We start from the raw sequence: 17125 nt of genomic DNA, 5'->3' as shown, positions 1-17125 counted from the left end.
GTAAATTTTAAAACAATTTTTTTTTTTCGGTTTTTCGAAACAAGAGTTTCTCTGTGTAGCCTTGGCTGTCCTGAAATTCACTCTGTAGCGCAGGCTGACCTTGAACTCACAGAGATCTGCCTGCCTCTGCCTCCCAAGTGCTGAGGTTAAAGGCGTGCACCACCACTGCCCAGCCTAACAAAATTTTAAATTAAGAAAAGATCCTAACTTCTACAGGAGTTTGTCTCTCATGATGGTACTATTACTCATTCTCAGGACTAAGTCAGTAAGACAGTAAATGTACCTTACCCTATGCTAGCCTTTTCTAGAAATACTTTTTTTTTTTTTATTTATTTCATGTGTACGGGTGTTTCTCTAGCATGTATGTGTGTGCTACATAGTGCCCTCAGAGGCCAGAAGACTGCATCAGATTCCCTGAAACTGGAGTTACAGACAGTTGTGAGCCACCATGTGGGTACTAGGAGTGCAAGTAAGGATCCTCTGGAAGAGAAGACAGTGCTCTTAACTGCTGAGCCATCTCTCCAGCCCTCTTTCTTGACAATTTTGTTTGCCCTTTAAAATCTACTTACTTTTGCTCATTTTAAAGTACATTTCATCCAAAACTGCACCCTATTTTCAAGATGTTCAATCTATTAGAAGCTTATTCCACCACATCCAAAGTTATTACACAAATGTTTCTTCAATTTTACTTTACATGTGTATGTCTACTATTCTCTGAAGTATAGTGTATACAGGATACAGTACCCAGAATAGGCCAGGAGCCATAGAAGACTGATAAGCATGGTATCAGCTGGAGCAATTCCACAAATCAGTAACTTGAAAATTATAATATATTACACAAGAGAAAGCTCATTAACAGTACTGATTAACGGTGGTGGTGCACGCCTTTAATCCCAGCACTCGGGAGGCAGAGCCAGGTGGATCTCTGTGAATTCGAGGCCAGTCTGGGCTACCAAGTGGGTTCCAGGAAAAGGCGCAAAAGCTACACAGAGAAACCCTGTCTCGAAAAACCAAAAAAAATAAATAAAAAAAAAATCATTTTGATAGCTATGTTGGGGGATACATTTAAGAAAATCCAAGGGGAGGGGGAGGGAGGAGGAGAATAGGGGAACCCGTGGATGATATGTAGAACTGAATGGTATTGTAAAATAAAATAAATAAAATTAAAAGAAAAAAGAAAATCCATTGGGTACTGAATTAACAACCCAAGGGACAAAATAAGGGAATAAAACAAGGAAGAACAGGATTGGGTCAGAGATATATATTAATAGGTAAACAAGCTCCACAGAAATTAAAAAGCAATGTTCAAGAAGAGGCCACAAAACATTTTGCTTCCAAAATCCTCCATCTAAAAATGTGGCATTTCTTTGCCATGTTTCTTACGTTCCTTATTATCATCCTGATTCACCTGAGAAATAGGAAATTAGTGACCATGTCAAAATTCATCTAAAACATACTAGATATAGGTCTCAGCAATCACTGTACTCTGGCCAATTCAGTTAAAGTTCAATTTATCTTTCTAGCTAATAGAGAAATCTAGGAATTACTATCAAATGATCAGTTTGCACAAAATAAGGAACCCATTTGCTATTAATTAGCTGACCCACCTTAAATGTATAAATATATAAAATCACATATAACAAAAAAAGCTAAGTGACTCCTATGCATCTGTCAAGCTGAAACTGATACACTGTAATCTCTGGCACAACCAAGTTCAACTTAACTCTCTTACATGTATATTCACAATCAACCTAGTTTCCAGCCATAACACATTTTCATCCTCAAGTCTTTCCTTGTTCATGATATGTCCTTGCTTAAAAGCCCTTATAACTACAATTATTAGCAAAGTCCTTTTTAAAGGCTTCCTGTCTTCATAGACCCTTACATACTCTCCTTCCAAACACTTCTTTAACATACACAAGCGAACAAGTATTCCTTTAATGTGTATGCTCTGTATCATCAACCAAACTTATAAACAAAGGCCAAAGGCCTCAGTGCACATAAAAGGCACCCCCCCCAAAAAAAAAAAAAACCAATACGGTAATACTCCATACACACTAAAGTAGTAATAACCAAGATTTTACATAATGGCCAGCGACGTGAGGGCTTTGCTGTGGTTTCAGTTTGTCCTTTTAAATTCAGGTGTTGCTCATGAAATAGCAAAAGGTGGGCCTATGAAAGGTAGCTAAGTCATAAGGGCTCTCTCCTTTTGAAATGGATAGATTGAAGCTTTTGTAAAAGCAGCTTTATCTGTTGACCTGTTAGCTTGCTTTTTGCTGCATCTGCTTCTCTGCCACAAGAGGATAGTCTTCCTCTGTGACCATTTGTAGATTCCTCAAAAAGGCCTTCACCAGACACCAGGCTAACTAACTCCTAAATGTTGAACTTTTCAACCTCCAGTGGTGTGGGAAATATGTTTATTCTTTATAAATTACCTAGTCCAAGGGATCTAACACTATCACACAGACATACATGCAGGCAAACTACCAATGCACATAAAATAAAAAATAATAATAATAAAAGTAAAAATCATTTTTAAAACAGAAAAGAAAATGACCTCCTGCTCCAAATAAGCATTCGTGTCTATCTGGTAAAGATACTGCAGAGAGGGCTGGGGGAGTGGTAGGATAGGGGTAAGTGAATAATTTAGACACACAGCTGTAACAAAATATCTGAGACCAATTGTGGACTTGGAAGAGCAAATCTCTGAAACCTACCTATGATATATTCAGTAGTAGTTGCTGGTAAAAGAGAATGAAACAAAAAGTGAAAAAACAAAAAGAGAAAGCAGAGACAAGCAGAAAGACAAGAGACAGAAAAGGTTAGTCCCTGCATCAAAATCATCACTTTAAAGTTGAAAATTTTAGTAAAAGTGTACTTACAAATAAGCTCTGAAGTTAGCTAAGCTGTGCCAATAGTGGGTTCTTAGAACCAATATGAAAATACAAGTAAGATCTAGGATCAACTCTACAACATAAGAAAACAACTTGTGAGCATAAATCAAATCTTAATTAAAACTGGCATGTGTGCTGTTAAGTTTCAAAATGGCACTGCTGAACAAAAATGTAATCCAGCCAATCATATGGATAAACAACTATAGAATGTAAAAGATGAAAAACTACAGGCTTATACATGTATGCTGATCAGATTTTATGTCAACATAGCACAAACTGTAACCATCTGGAAAGAGGGAAGTCAATTGAGAAACTGCTTCCATCAGATCTGCCTGCAGACAAGTCTATGGGGCATTTCCTGTGACCCTTGACATGTTATTTAAAAGTGTTTGTTTTGTTTTGTTTTTTGATTCCTGCCTCTATGAGGTTTTAGATAACATCATTTACTTGTCATGGTTAAAAAGAGAGAACTTGTCTGAGTGTGGTAGTTATGGTTTAAACGGGTGATCCCTTGAGCCCAAGATTTCAAATCAAGTCTAGAAAACAAGACGCTATCTCAAAAAAATACATTATTAAAAATGAGAGTTTATAACAAACGTATTTGGTATACAATGCCAAATAAATATTGTTAAAGTATCAGTGATATAATCACTAGACAAATTCTCTGCATTCCTATTATTTCCACTGAATCCAAGCTTCAATTAGTTTGGAAAATATTTTTTTCCAAGGAAACAGAAAAAAAAAAAAAGATTTGAAAAGTTTAGACTATACGTAATGAAACCAATTCTCTAACATATTTGGTATGGTATCTACAATCAAAATTCTACAGACATACAAAAGTAACAGAAAGCACTCAATCTCCCACAGGGAATATGATCACTTAGACATTTAAGCAGTAATATTATTTCTTGTTCTATGTCTCAAAAACCCAAAAAGAAAAAAAGCAAACTCCACTAAGTGATGGCTGAACTACAGAAGTAAAATCTTTTAAAAATGTAACAGATAAAATGGAAAGTTGATTAAAATTGTAGAGCTAAAAATCACATTCAGAACCAACTGCCTTCAAAAGATAATAAAGAATCAAAAATATATTAACACGAGCCCTTAAGAGCCCAGGAATACGGGGAAAAAATGTACGCTTGTAGCCTATATGCATATTTCTGAATGTATTAGGACTGACAGCCACTTTAACCCTTTGCCCCGCGTTCTCCCAGGCAGGGGAAAAGGCAATTTAAATGAACCCACAACTATGTAAACATTTTAAACTAACACCTTGTAATCAAAAGCTGTACATCCTGGATCCCCCTCCATCTCTGAGCTGCCTGGAGAGTGCTAACTCAAGACACCGAGACACACAAAATTCCATAAATCCCAATATGTACTCTTTGCCCTGTGTATAACCTTTGGCTATAAAAAGGAGCTTGTAGCCCTTACTTGGTGCTACAGAGTCAAATAATTCTCTGTAGTCCTGACTAGTTAGAAGCCTCCCCTAAGCTCGTGGTGTTTTTGAATAAAGATGTTTCTGGTTTACAGACTTTGGGGGTCTGTTCCCTGTTATTTGCAAAATTCCAGGACCCAACAAACCCCAAAAATGCTTATTTTAAAAATTCAAGGACAAAGATGAAGTAAAGCAGGGAGAGAGTCAACTACTTCTATTTAGTTGAAGAATCATTAATTTCAATCCTTGTTTTTATGTAATACTAGTAATATGAAGGAACAAAAAAAAATTTCCTTGATCAGTGTCTCAAAACCTCATTAATGGCCCTTAAATGCTTGTCACATCTGATAAAGATGCCATAATATTTCAAATTCCTAGTTTAAAATGTTAATGTCTAGGAACTAGGGAAATGTTCTTCCAGAGGCTCCAAGCTTGGACCCAAGCACTCACACTGTAACTGAAAACCACCTGCTATTCCATATTCCAGCTCCAGGGGAACCAATGACCTCTTCTGGTCTCCACGAACACCTTGTGCTCACAGAAGCATGTGCATGTGTGTGCATATACACACATACACACAAATAAATGAATAAATGCACATTTGAAATGTATTTTTTGGATAATTTTTTTTAGTTAGAAAGAACACATGTTTATTTTTACTTGGAATTATGGCCTAGGGTAAAGAGGGGCCATATCTGGTAATGGAAAGATAAAATTTTTATACTGTGATAGAGGCAGAATTTTAGATCATAATTAGAAACCATAAATTATTACCTAAATTACAAAGCTGGACCTGCTCTATCATTTAGAACCAGTAAATTATTTATGTCCCTGCTTACAAAAATTCAATAATGCCTTTCAACTATTCTTTTTTTTTTTTTTTTTGTTTTTTTGTTTTTCGAGACAGGGTTTCTCTGTGTAGCTTTGCGCCTTTCCTGGAGCTCACTTGGTAGCCCAGGCTGGCCTCGAACTCACAGAGATCCGCCTGGCTCTGCCTCCCGAGTGCTGGGATTAAAGGCGTGCGCCACCACCGCCCGGCTTCAACTATTCTTATACAGCTTCAAAATGCCAATTTTCTACAAATAAAGCTAAAAAGGAGTTCTAACAAGCTGTTACTATCCAATAGTGGTATAAATAGACAATAACATAGGGAGTGTGACAGTGATCAACATGACTATTCTGTTAGATTATTTGACAAAATAAAGCAAAAGCTTTTAAAATATATAGTATCCAGACAGGTCAAGAGAGAAAATAAATTTTCTTTCTGAGAACAGAAACAAAGGTCCCTAACAAAATATCTATTATTAAATAGAATCCAGCACTATAATAAAAGAAAACAAACCATGCTCAAGTGAAATTTGTTTTCACAGGAATTTAAACTAGCTCATTTATTAGGGGTAGGAAATAGTCAATATAGTGTATCAACAGACTAAGAACCATCATGTGATTACCTTAATAATTATAGAAAAACATGACAAAATTTATCATCCATTTATGGTTAAAAAATATTACTGGACTAGGAATCATATGGAAATTTTCCAATATAATAAAACAAAACCAACTGGAAGCTAACTTCAGATACAAAGGTCAATCTGAATGTCTTTCCCATCTGAGATCAAGAACGTTTTGTTATCTACCCTTACCTCTTCCATTCTTAAGTGCCTAATCAGTTATAATCAGACAAGAAAATGAAACAAGATGTACGATGTACAGAAGGTAAAAATAATTATTTCGGTGTTTACAAATAAAGGTGATTAAATCAATTACAGAGATAACTTCAAGGAACTCCCCAAAAAAAAAAAAAATGTCACCAGAACAGGTCAGTTTAAAATAACTAATACACAAAAACAAATTTTATTTCTGTATGGTAGTGGCCAGAAAAAAATTACAAACTGAAATTTTTAAAGTTTCACGCAAATTAGTACAGAAAAATATCAAGTAGCAAAAGACTAATCTTTTGTTTAACAAAGTATATGTGTAGTATGTGTAAGCAATGATGAAAGGTAGGAAAAGGAGACTTAAAAATAAGTAAAGATATGGATGGAACTAGAAAAAATCATCCTGAGTGAGGCAACCCAAACCCAGAAAGATAGTCATGGTATGTATCACTCATAAGTGGATTCTAGATATAAAATAAAGAACAATCAGACCACAACCCATAGAACCATGGAGGCTATATATATAGCATGGAGGTCCCTAGGACAACTGTGGCTTATAATAAATTTCAGTTTTACTCAATTATTGAAAAAAAATAGCCAAATGAATGAAAACACATGAACTATGAACCAAAGGCTGAGGGGCCCCCAGCTGGATCAGGCCCTCTGAATAGGTGAGACAGTTGATTGGCTTGATCAGTTTGGGAGGCAACAAGGCAGTGGGACCGAGTCCTGTGCTCATTGCATGAGTTGGCTGAAACCTGGGGCTTATGCAGGGACGCTTGGCTCAGTCTGGGAGGAAGGGACTGGACCTGCCTGGACTGAGTCTACCAGGTTGATCGCAGTCCTCAGGGAGGATTTGCCCTGGAGGAGGTGGGAATGGGGGGTGGGCTGGGAATAAGGGGAGGGGGTGGGAGGGGGGAGAATAGGGGAACCCGTGGCTGATATGTAGAACTGAATGGTATTGTAAAATAAAATAAAATAAAAAATAGTAAGTAAAGATTATCATATTTACAGAATCAAAAAAATTAGTATTGAGGTGTCAATTGGCTCCAAATAGATTTAAAACTTCAATGCAGTTTAATGAAGACACCAGCAGGCTTCGTGCACAAATCAAATAGCTAATGTTAAAGCCCATGAAAATGTAATGGCACCAAAAGAGCCAACATTTATAGTGTAAAAAGGATACCAAATTGGAAAACGTAAAGTAATTTAAGAGTTACTATAAAGCTGCTGTAATCATGACAGATGCCATTAGTGGAAATACAAACACAGAATATAGAACAGAAATCACAACACACACACACACACATACACACACACACACACACACACACACACACACACAGCGTCTGTCAACTGACTTTCAACAATGAGTCAAGGTAATCTGATGGAAAAAGCATCATCTTTTCTACAAAAGGTAAGGGATCTATCTACTACATACCAATAAACAACAACAAAAAAGTTAAATTTAACCCCTGACTCAGAACCACTCACAAAAATTAATATGAAACAAATTTTAGTTCTAACTAAACGGTTAAATCCCTAAGAGTTCTGGAAGAAAATATAATACAAGATTTTCATAACCTTTTATTGACCACAAACTTACCAGATATGATACTTATGAATTATAAAAGATAATAAACACTTCAAAATTTAATATTTCTGCTCTTTGTAAAATATAACTGAAAGAAAATACTAGTAAAACACATCTAATGAGGGATATGGATCTAGAATTCATAAACATCTAAGTCAAGTAAGCAATACAATTTCTTAAAAAGCAAAAAATAGACATTTTGTCATACAAGATATACAGACAGCAAATACACGATGACAGGATGTTCACCATTAGTCATCACCAGGGAAATGCCATAAAAATTTAATAGACTTGGCTATGTAGCTAAATTTAAAAACAAGCAATATTATGAGTTTTAAAGACTCATGAATGTTCAAACAATCCATCTGGTAAATAACTGAAGAGCTTCTCTCAAAAAAAACATATACTTACTTGCTTTACATCCTGATGTTTATCTACCCCACTAGTTTACTTACATCCCAAAGACATGAAAAAGGTTGTGCACTGATAGCTTTTGTCATACCACCAAAAACTGTGAACAGTGCCTACTGACAATCCTCATACTATGCAGAAGAACTCAGCAACTAAAAGGAACAAGCTGCTGATGAATGCAGTAGACGTACTTACTATATAAGCAGAAGTAGAATGAATATAGTAGAATTAAGTACTCAAGCACAAAGCCACCAAACGCACAATACTACAAACTCTATGGTTCTATCTATATGACATTCTGAAAACTGCAAAAGTCAGACCAGTGGTTTAAAATGGAATGAAGTAACTTATTACAAAGGGAATGAAGCAATGTTTTAGTGATGAACTGTTTCACTGTGGATTGTGACAATGATTAAAACCTTTTGTCAAGCTAAAATGTACTTCATAAGAGATTTTTTACTATGTATCTGTTACATAAATTCAACTTTGTAGAAAGGTGCTTTACAGACAGTGTACTATACAAATCTTTTTGATGACTCTCAATCCAGTCAAGCTGACAATCAACATCAATCATCACATTGACTTGACAGATTAGAATAAAATCCAATGACTTATTCTTATTTCACTTATTTATTTAAAGGAGTCATAGACTTTAAATAGCTTAATTTAAAGCAGAATAGGTCAGTACAGGATTCTGCTCCAGATTTTCTCTCACCTATATAAACAACACCTACTTCACAGGGTAGTTCAGGAAATAAATGGCATGCTTTTTATAAAACATTCCTCTCAATAAGTCAGTGCTCAATAAGCATATCTGCCACTTTGTATCTTTAGTTACTTTAAGAAACACTTCCCAAAGTTTATCAGTTCAAAATCAGGTACTTGCTGTAACTAGCGATTTTTAGGAAGACTTTATCATATGTAAGAGTCAGGCTGAATTTTTCATACAATTCTTTCAGATCATCAAAAGTAATGAGAAATTTCTACTTAAGAAACCAACTTGGTTCTCAAAAGCAAGTATCTCATTAACAATAAATTCCATGGGCTGGGGAGATGGTTCAGTGGTTTAAGAACACTGACTGCTCCTCCAGGTCAGGTTCAATGACAGCTCACAACTGTCTGTAACTCCAGTTCCAAGGGATCTGACACCCTGATACAGACATACATGCAGGCAAAAACACCAGTCCATAGGAAATAAAAATAATAGATAGGTAAATTTCATGGAGATAGTGACAGGCTCAGTGGCTAAGAACACTTGTTACCCTCACAGAGGACACAAATTCAGTTTCCAGCAACCATGTAATAGCTAGTAACCACCACTGACTCCAGTTCCAAGTTCTTCTTGCTTCCACAAATACTGCATGCATGAGATGCAGACACACATGTGGGCAAAACACTCATGCGCATAAAATAAATAATCTTTAAATTTAAAAAAAAAAAGTCATTTCATACTCAGAAAGATGTAAATACTAACAGCTGCTTGGAGAGAAAAAAACAGCTTACTTCAGTGGTAGGGCCCCTGGTAGGTTGCCTTTTCTCTAGAGGATAGTTCTATACCCACAAGCATGCAGGCAACACTAAATTTACTCAGTAGGTCATATATATATAGAGAGAGGAGATAGATGATATAGACAGAAAGAGACACAGATGTAGATACAGATAAATGATAAGAAAGATAGATAGATGGATGAATGGATGGATAGAAAGGGAGGGAAAGAGGGAGGGAGGGAGGGAGGGAGGGAGGGAGGGAGGGAGGGAGGGAGGGAGGGAATCATGGAAAGAGGCCATAATTATACATGCAGCAATCGAAGGTTGAATCTGATCAAAATAAAATGGACTCATGTATGAAGAAAAACTAATTTTTTTAAAGTGTATATAATTACAACTGCTCTTTACAATAATGTAGTCAGTCCATCAAGAGACTGGATGTTAAGACTCATAATGAAGGATTCTCACATCGTAACAAAAAACTCACTGCCCCCTTCATGCCACAATCATTACTACAGCTACTTTTAAAACACAGCATCAGAAAAGCATTTTAAAAGATTGTGTCTGACAACCTCTTGAGTTTTGAAGTTAGGAAGAGTATGAAATTCTCTGGCACTTTTCCTGTATTTAAACATGAAGAGTACACACAAAGACACATACCCTAAGCTCCTCTTAGTTGTTACTTTTCATGACTTTCCAACGGCTACAATTAGTACAAAGTAAAAAGTAAAAAGTAAAAAGGCAAGAAAGGGCCACAGTAAACTTACCGACAATGCTTCATTCTCTTTAAGATCCAACCCAAACACATCACGCCGCTTCACTGTGAGGAAATCAGCATCGGGCCCATCTTCCTCATCATCATCTCTGTCTAGGAACTGCACAGGAGCTTCCTTGACCTCCTTCTGTGCCTCCTCAACACTGAGAACAGGTTCAGTGTGGGGCTTTCTTGCTTTTCCCAGCTGCTCTTCCATTTCCTCATCTGCTGTATCTTCGTCCTGATCTTCACTATCGCCACTGGCCAAACTGTGTTCTGTCTCTTCTAGTCTTTTTCCACTTTTGTGAAGGATGGACATTTTCTCACTGAAATAAGCTCGAAATTCTTCTACTTCATCACTGGTGAGGGAGGGAGCCCTGGGTTGAATTGCTTCGGTGACTTGATTCCTTTCCAATCCTTTGGTGGGCTGCTTCTCCATTTTCTGAAGAAATCTTACCCGTGGTGCCACAGCAAGACCAAGAGACCTTCAGAAATGGAAGTGATGATATGTTTGTGGTGTTATGGAAGTTTCTCTACAGCACAGATCTATTTCCATGGCTTTTTTTTTACCATTCCTCTAAGACCCATCAATTCTGACAGATTAAATGATTCAAAATAAAGCCAAAATGTACTAAGTACTTGTCCAGAAAATGTTTTAGACACCTAGCTTTGCTTCAAGAGAGTTGATATGGTATTTAAGGGCATTGAAATAAAAATAAGATGGTCACAGTTCACATACTAGGCCCAATTTCCAATTCAACTCTTAGCTTCCTCACAACACATAATAACACCTACCACGTCTACCTCACAGGTGCTATGAAGTCCCAAGTACCTAACTGTATAAAGAGGTACTTTGCAAAACATAAGTTACTACATAAACTGTAAAGGGCATGATGGAGGAATGGCAAAACAGTTACTCTCAAAAAGTAGAGAGCAGACTACACATCCCATCTCCCCTACCTCAAATCCCAATTCTGAAACAGAATATGGCATAATCACTGCTACAAAAATGTATTTTTCTTTTTAAAAAAGCTAAAAGGGGGAAATCTTAGAGTTTTGTTTTGGTTTTGGTTTTGGTTTTTTGTTTGTTTGTTTGTTTGTTTGTTTTGTTACCTAAGAGCAAGATGTTGGATGTTTCCTTCCAGGATTAAAATTTTTACTAAAATTAAAATCCCATTGGCGGATAGAAATACAACTTTTAAAAAGTTGTTAAGCCAGATGTGGTGACACACCCTTTTACTTTTTAATCTCGCACTTGGGAGGCTGAGGCAGGTAGATCTCTGTGAGTCAGAGGACAGCTCCAGGACAGCCAAGGCTCCACACTGAGAAAAGCCTCCAAATAAATAAATAAATGGCAGCTTTATCCACTGTTACACCCCTATATAATTCACATTAGAAACTACTGAATTATTTGAATTATTGAAAAACATAAACTCGGAAAGAGAACTGCTGAGATTCAAAATGCACAGCTCTGTCATTTACTAGCTGTATAGTCTCAAGAATATTCACCTCTCTAAGCAGTTTTCTTATCTGCAAAATGGAATGATTGAGAATGCCTACCTAATAGAGTTGATATAAAAAGTTAATAAACAAATACAATACAGTGAAAGTAATAAATAGGCAACTGTGGCCCTTTCTGTCATTACTACTGTCATGATATGAAGAGTTAGGACAGTGAGTTTATATACTATAGTACAGTGACATGGTTTTCAGGAACTAAAATCTGATTCCTTGAAGACAAGAGTATATATACACATAAAATCCTATCATTGAATGTAATGACCTACATATAGTGGGCACTCCAAGTATTTCCCTAGAACACTTTTTAACCTTGTATCTTACAGACATAGCAATTGTTTTAGCTATCATGAGCTTCTAAAGGAAATCCTACACCTCGAGAAAATTATACATCTGAATATCAATATAAATTAAAAACACAGTTAAACTACACTGATAACTTAGACTTAACATAATTGTTTGCCTTCTATAAACATCACCAAGAGCAAGTCATCAACAACAAACACAACATTTACTAGTCTGTTGCAAAAAAAAGAGCTTCTAAATATGAGCCTGCAGTATTCAAAACCTACGGCCATCATTTGTGAATATTCCGGCTGCAGCAACCAGAAAAAACACACCGAGTCGGGCGGTGGTGACGCACGCCTTTAATCCCAGCACTCGGGAGGCAGAGCCAGGTGGATCTCTGTGAGTTTGAGGCCAGCCCGGGCTACCAAGTGAGTTCCAGGAAAGGCGCAAAGCTACACAGAGAAACCCTGTCTCGAAAAAACAAAAACAAAAAAAACAAAATACCGAACGTCACACTAAATACAAAAGTAGCTAAAAATCCTAATCTTTGGATCATATTTTAAAAATAATGAAACCAGGAACTAGTAAATAAACATGGGGAACCAAAAACCTGTTTTGCATGGCACATGGTTTTCCATCCATTACTAAAATAGTAATGCTATCTAACACTGTTTTACACTGCTATCTAACAAAAGGGTTTTAAAACATTACAACTGACAGATTATGTTATAGTAAATATATATGCTAACACAGAAAATAGCAGCTTACTTGGGTCCAATTTTTTTATTATGAGGGGGAAGTGGAATGGATACAAACATTCTCAAGTATGAAATCCTCAAATAAAACCTTTTTAAAATTTCTTTGTTAAACACAATTTAAAAGTAAAGGCACTCGGATTTCTAGAAAACAAACCAAGCATTCAGACCTTACCTAAAATGTATTTTATCTTGGAAACCTAAGATGAGCATTGAAGTACAATGAAGCTCAAGGTACGTCTAAAGATCTGGTCAATGCAGTTCCCAGAGATAGGACTCCCTCAAAGAGAGCTGATTCTTCCTTTACATGTTAAAAGGCTATTTTGTGTTTGTAATCTCACAACTATGCAAACAAGACCAGTTAGTCATTCCATACATTTGCCAGCCTGAGTCACTAAATCTCGCAACATCTTGCAACTGTTACTTCAAGTGTCTATAAGAGATAAAGACTGAAAAAATAAACAAACCTTATAAATATGAACCTCCTGACAATAAGAACTAAAATACTGGCTAAATTTCCAAGAGTTAATTTAATATACTTCTCTGCAAATTCTCAATGGACTGTTCTACAGTAAAGTAGAAGTGGTCTAAACTAGAACTCTTAGAGGAAACACTAGAGACAGTCCCTCTAGCTTTATTACAGCTATGTTATCAATACTTACAGTGCATATTCAGTAAGAGGTAACTTGCTCACATTAAATACTTCTTTATCCTTCATAAGATATACTGAACGTATGTAGGAGACAAAACACTGTAAAATAAAAAGTACAATGCAGTACAAGTTAAATATTAAGCTAAAACCAAAATAGAAAACTAAGAGATAAATTCAGTAGTAGTGAAAAAATACAAAACACATCAACACAACCCTATTTTGCATACACAGAAAAATAAACTGCTAGAACTGTAATATTAGAAGATTCTGTATTTTATTCCATCAGTCCAACACACTACAAAAGATTACCTTAGCTGGGCATGGTGGTGCACTGCCTGTAATTCCAGCACTTGGGAGGTAGAGGCAGACATTGGAAATTCAAGGCCAGGCAAAGCTACATGAAATCTTACCTCAAAGGAGAAAATTCCTCAACTTTCCAAAAAGCTACTGAATAATAATAATTAGCACTACTTAATTGTAATAAAGTACAGTAGGGCAACACAGGCAATAGAGTACTACAGATAGAGTATCTGTACTGATTACATGTTATTAGCTGAGCAAATGTCATCATTTTTTAATTGCAATTTTCTTATCAAAAATACCTTCTAAGTGTTATGACAATGAGGAATTCATATAGAACACTCAATATCTTCTGATATATACAAGATGCAAATAAATGTTTTTTGTTGCTAATATTACCTTGAATAGTCAAAAGACAATTTTTTTCAACAAACTAAAATTTCACTGTAAGCCAAATTTTGACAAAAAGGTTGTTTTCTTTTTTATTATAATTTCAAATATTTTACCATTATCTTGGAATTTTTACTTCCAATTTTTTTTAATAAAACTATGCTCATGACACGGCTATGTCATTCTGATCCTATCGGTCTGTAAAATAAAGATAATAAAGTATTTTTCTTTAACGACAGTTTGTATAGGGCTGAGAGATGACTCGGCCAAGTACTGACCAGCCAAGCCTGAGAACTTGAGTTCAAATTCCCAGCATTACCTTAAAAGGCTGGGCATGAAGAATGGGCAGCAATCCCAGTACTGGGACCCAGTAACAGAAGGATCCCTGCAACATGCAGCCCAGCTGGGAAAAGTCTAGCCAGATGCATAGCTCCAGGTACAGTAAGAGGCCTTGTCTCAAAAAACACCCAGAATTGACCTCTGGCCTCCACACACATGTCTATACACATGTATGCATACCTATACATACAAATGCACACATAAGAATACATACAGATATAAATTTTATAAAGTATATTTAATCCTTCTGTCCATATTTCTTAAACTTTACATTTTCTTCTGTATTTCTATATTTACACTAATCTTTTCTACCCAACTAATCTCCCAACAAAGCATTTTCTGTCTCTAAAGGCATTAACAATGAATGGTGCTAGGTCAAAGATATTTTCCCCAGCAATCATCCACAAGAAATAATACCATGTGCTTATAGGTTTAGTTCCATCCAGATTAATCAAAATCTAGAAAGTCACTGAAACCAGATAGCCTGATGGTGCTGGGAACACAGCCATTCTGCTAAACCATGTATGGCACCAGTAAGTCACAGAGCTTATTTCAGTGTGCTAGTCTATAGTTTTTGTTCTAGAAGGCTCATTTTCTATATGTTCAAACCAGTAAAACTATATCATTTCAGCCGGGCGGTGGTGGCACACGCCTTTAATCCCAGCACTTGGGAGGCAGAGGCAGGTGGATCTCTGAGAGTTCGAGGCCAGCCTGGGCTACAGAGTGAGTTCCAGGAAAGGCGCAAAGCTACACAGAGAAACCCTGTCTTGAAAAAAACAAAAAACAAACAAACAAACAAAAATCCTTTCAGCATTTTCTATTTCCTGAACCAATAATCAAATGACCTACTAGTCATGTCATACATGACAACATTACCAGCATTTTCAGCGTCAGGTGGTTTTTAATTTCTAACATTCCTCCTCACAAATAACTGAGCTGAAGATTGATTAGTCTGACTTGGCCATTCCAGACTATACACACATTTCAAAATGTCAGATGTACGTCATTTTTTTAAAAAAAAAAAAAATGTCAGTATAGGCAATTTCTTACTAAGACTTTTTTAGTTCAGAATAGCAATTTAAGAACATTAAGTCATATTAGCAGATTCATATTTCATTGTTGAAGATAATTTGCAAGAACTCTATGTCATCTAGAAATCTAGCTTAATACAAGACAATAATCTCTCCAACAGAAAATGCAATCAGAACTTATAACAATTTTAGTGAAAAAATAAGAAGTTAAGTTTATCAAGTATACTAGATGCAAGGCTGCTTCAAACCTAAAAATCACCTTAGAATTTCCCCTGTGTCTCTAATAAGATTATACACAGGTAAATTTTAAGAAACACTTTTTAAAATTAAGAAGTAATCTATGTAAAAATTCCATTACTTAAACTTTTTAGCTATGAACATGCAACATAGTAACAGCAGAAACTGATGAAATATAATATAATTATATAAATCCATTCCAAAAACAAATCTTGAATTCAAAGATGACTTACCCTTTGAGCTCTTTCTTTTAAATCTTGATCTTGGGCTAAAAATGATTCTAATTTTTTCTGAACATCAATAAGTTTTTCTGGATTGATTCTTTTTAATAAAAAAAATAACAATTAAACTAAAAATCAATCTCAATTTTAAAAACAGGAATAATACACAGCATTTTCTTACTCCCCCCTCAATTGGATTTTTGAGTGTTTAACATATCTATGGACCAAGAATAACACAGGAAAAAGAAAATGACAGGACAGTAGATTTTCCAAACAAATGATGGGTAAGAGAGTTTATCTATACTAATGCCATTATTACCATTGGTTACTTCTTAATTCTATAAAGTTAGAAAGTAGATTCCCATAGGACATAAATTAATGAAATGCATTTCAATGTCATTTTTGCAAATGCCCCTGTTTTAAATCAAATATGTAAAATCAATTTCAAGTAATTAAGACATAAAAACGTTTACCTATTTAAAATTAGACAAATAAGAAACATCAAATTTTACTCAACTATGTAGTAACAAAGAATGAAAGGGTCTACATTTCACAAGAGACTCTATTCGATTTCCTAACTTCAAACTGAATTATTACATTACTACAATGTTAGAGTAGCAACAGGCAAACAATGAGTATAGATGGAGTTGTTTTTCCTTTATTAATAGAGAAATTTTTCAAAACATACAAAGCTACTCACCTCAACAATTTAATTCATGATCAATTTTATCTTCTATATTCTACATCTAATAGTTGAAATTACTTTTAGGCAAATCAAACTGTTTTTCAATTTCTCCAATACAAGAAAGACTGATGGATTCCACTATGCCCAATGTATACATCCTCATGAGAGGAGATTATGATCCTTTGAAATAAAGAACCCACGAAATGATTTCATTCAAGGGGTATCATCCTTTCAATCTCCAATGCTCCTTAAAACTAAGAAATTCTTTCTCTTAATTTTCCCTGCTGTATTCTGCAAAATTGTTTCGATATACATACTTTTTTTAAAGGCATCAGGACTGGGGAAATGATTTAGTTGATAAAGTGCCTGCCATACATGCATGAGGATCTAAGTTCAGCACTGTGGCATTGAGGCACTACAGCATGTGTCTGCAATCTCAGCCCTTTGGGGAGGATGTAGAGAAACTGGAGAC

General features: G+C 35.6%; 1 protein-coding gene across 1 annotated transcript in view; it reads right to left on the bottom strand.

Annotated features, from left to right (window-relative positions):
• Ddx10 (DEAD-box helicase 10) overlaps window positions 1-17125 on the bottom strand; it is a 184145-nt gene that overhangs the window by 126204 nt on the left and 40816 nt on the right. The window contains exons 11-13 of the mRNA XM_028864955.2: window positions 15981-16068; window positions 13461-13549; window positions 10251-10722 (exon numbers count right to left, since the gene is read on the bottom strand). Coding sequence (XP_028720788.1) covers window positions 10251-10722; window positions 13461-13549; window positions 15981-16068 — 649 coding nt within the window. The remainder of the gene's footprint in view (window positions 1-10250; window positions 10723-13460; window positions 13550-15980; window positions 16069-17125) is intronic.

Source organism: Peromyscus leucopus, chromosome 7 (genome assembly GCF_004664715.2).
Source record: "Peromyscus leucopus breed LL Stock chromosome 7, UCI_PerLeu_2.1, whole genome shotgun sequence".
NCBI lineage: Eukaryota > Metazoa > Chordata > Mammalia > Rodentia > Cricetidae > Peromyscus > Peromyscus leucopus.
Note: the sequence above shows the minus strand (reverse complement) of the source record. Positions and strands in the feature narration are given on the sequence as shown.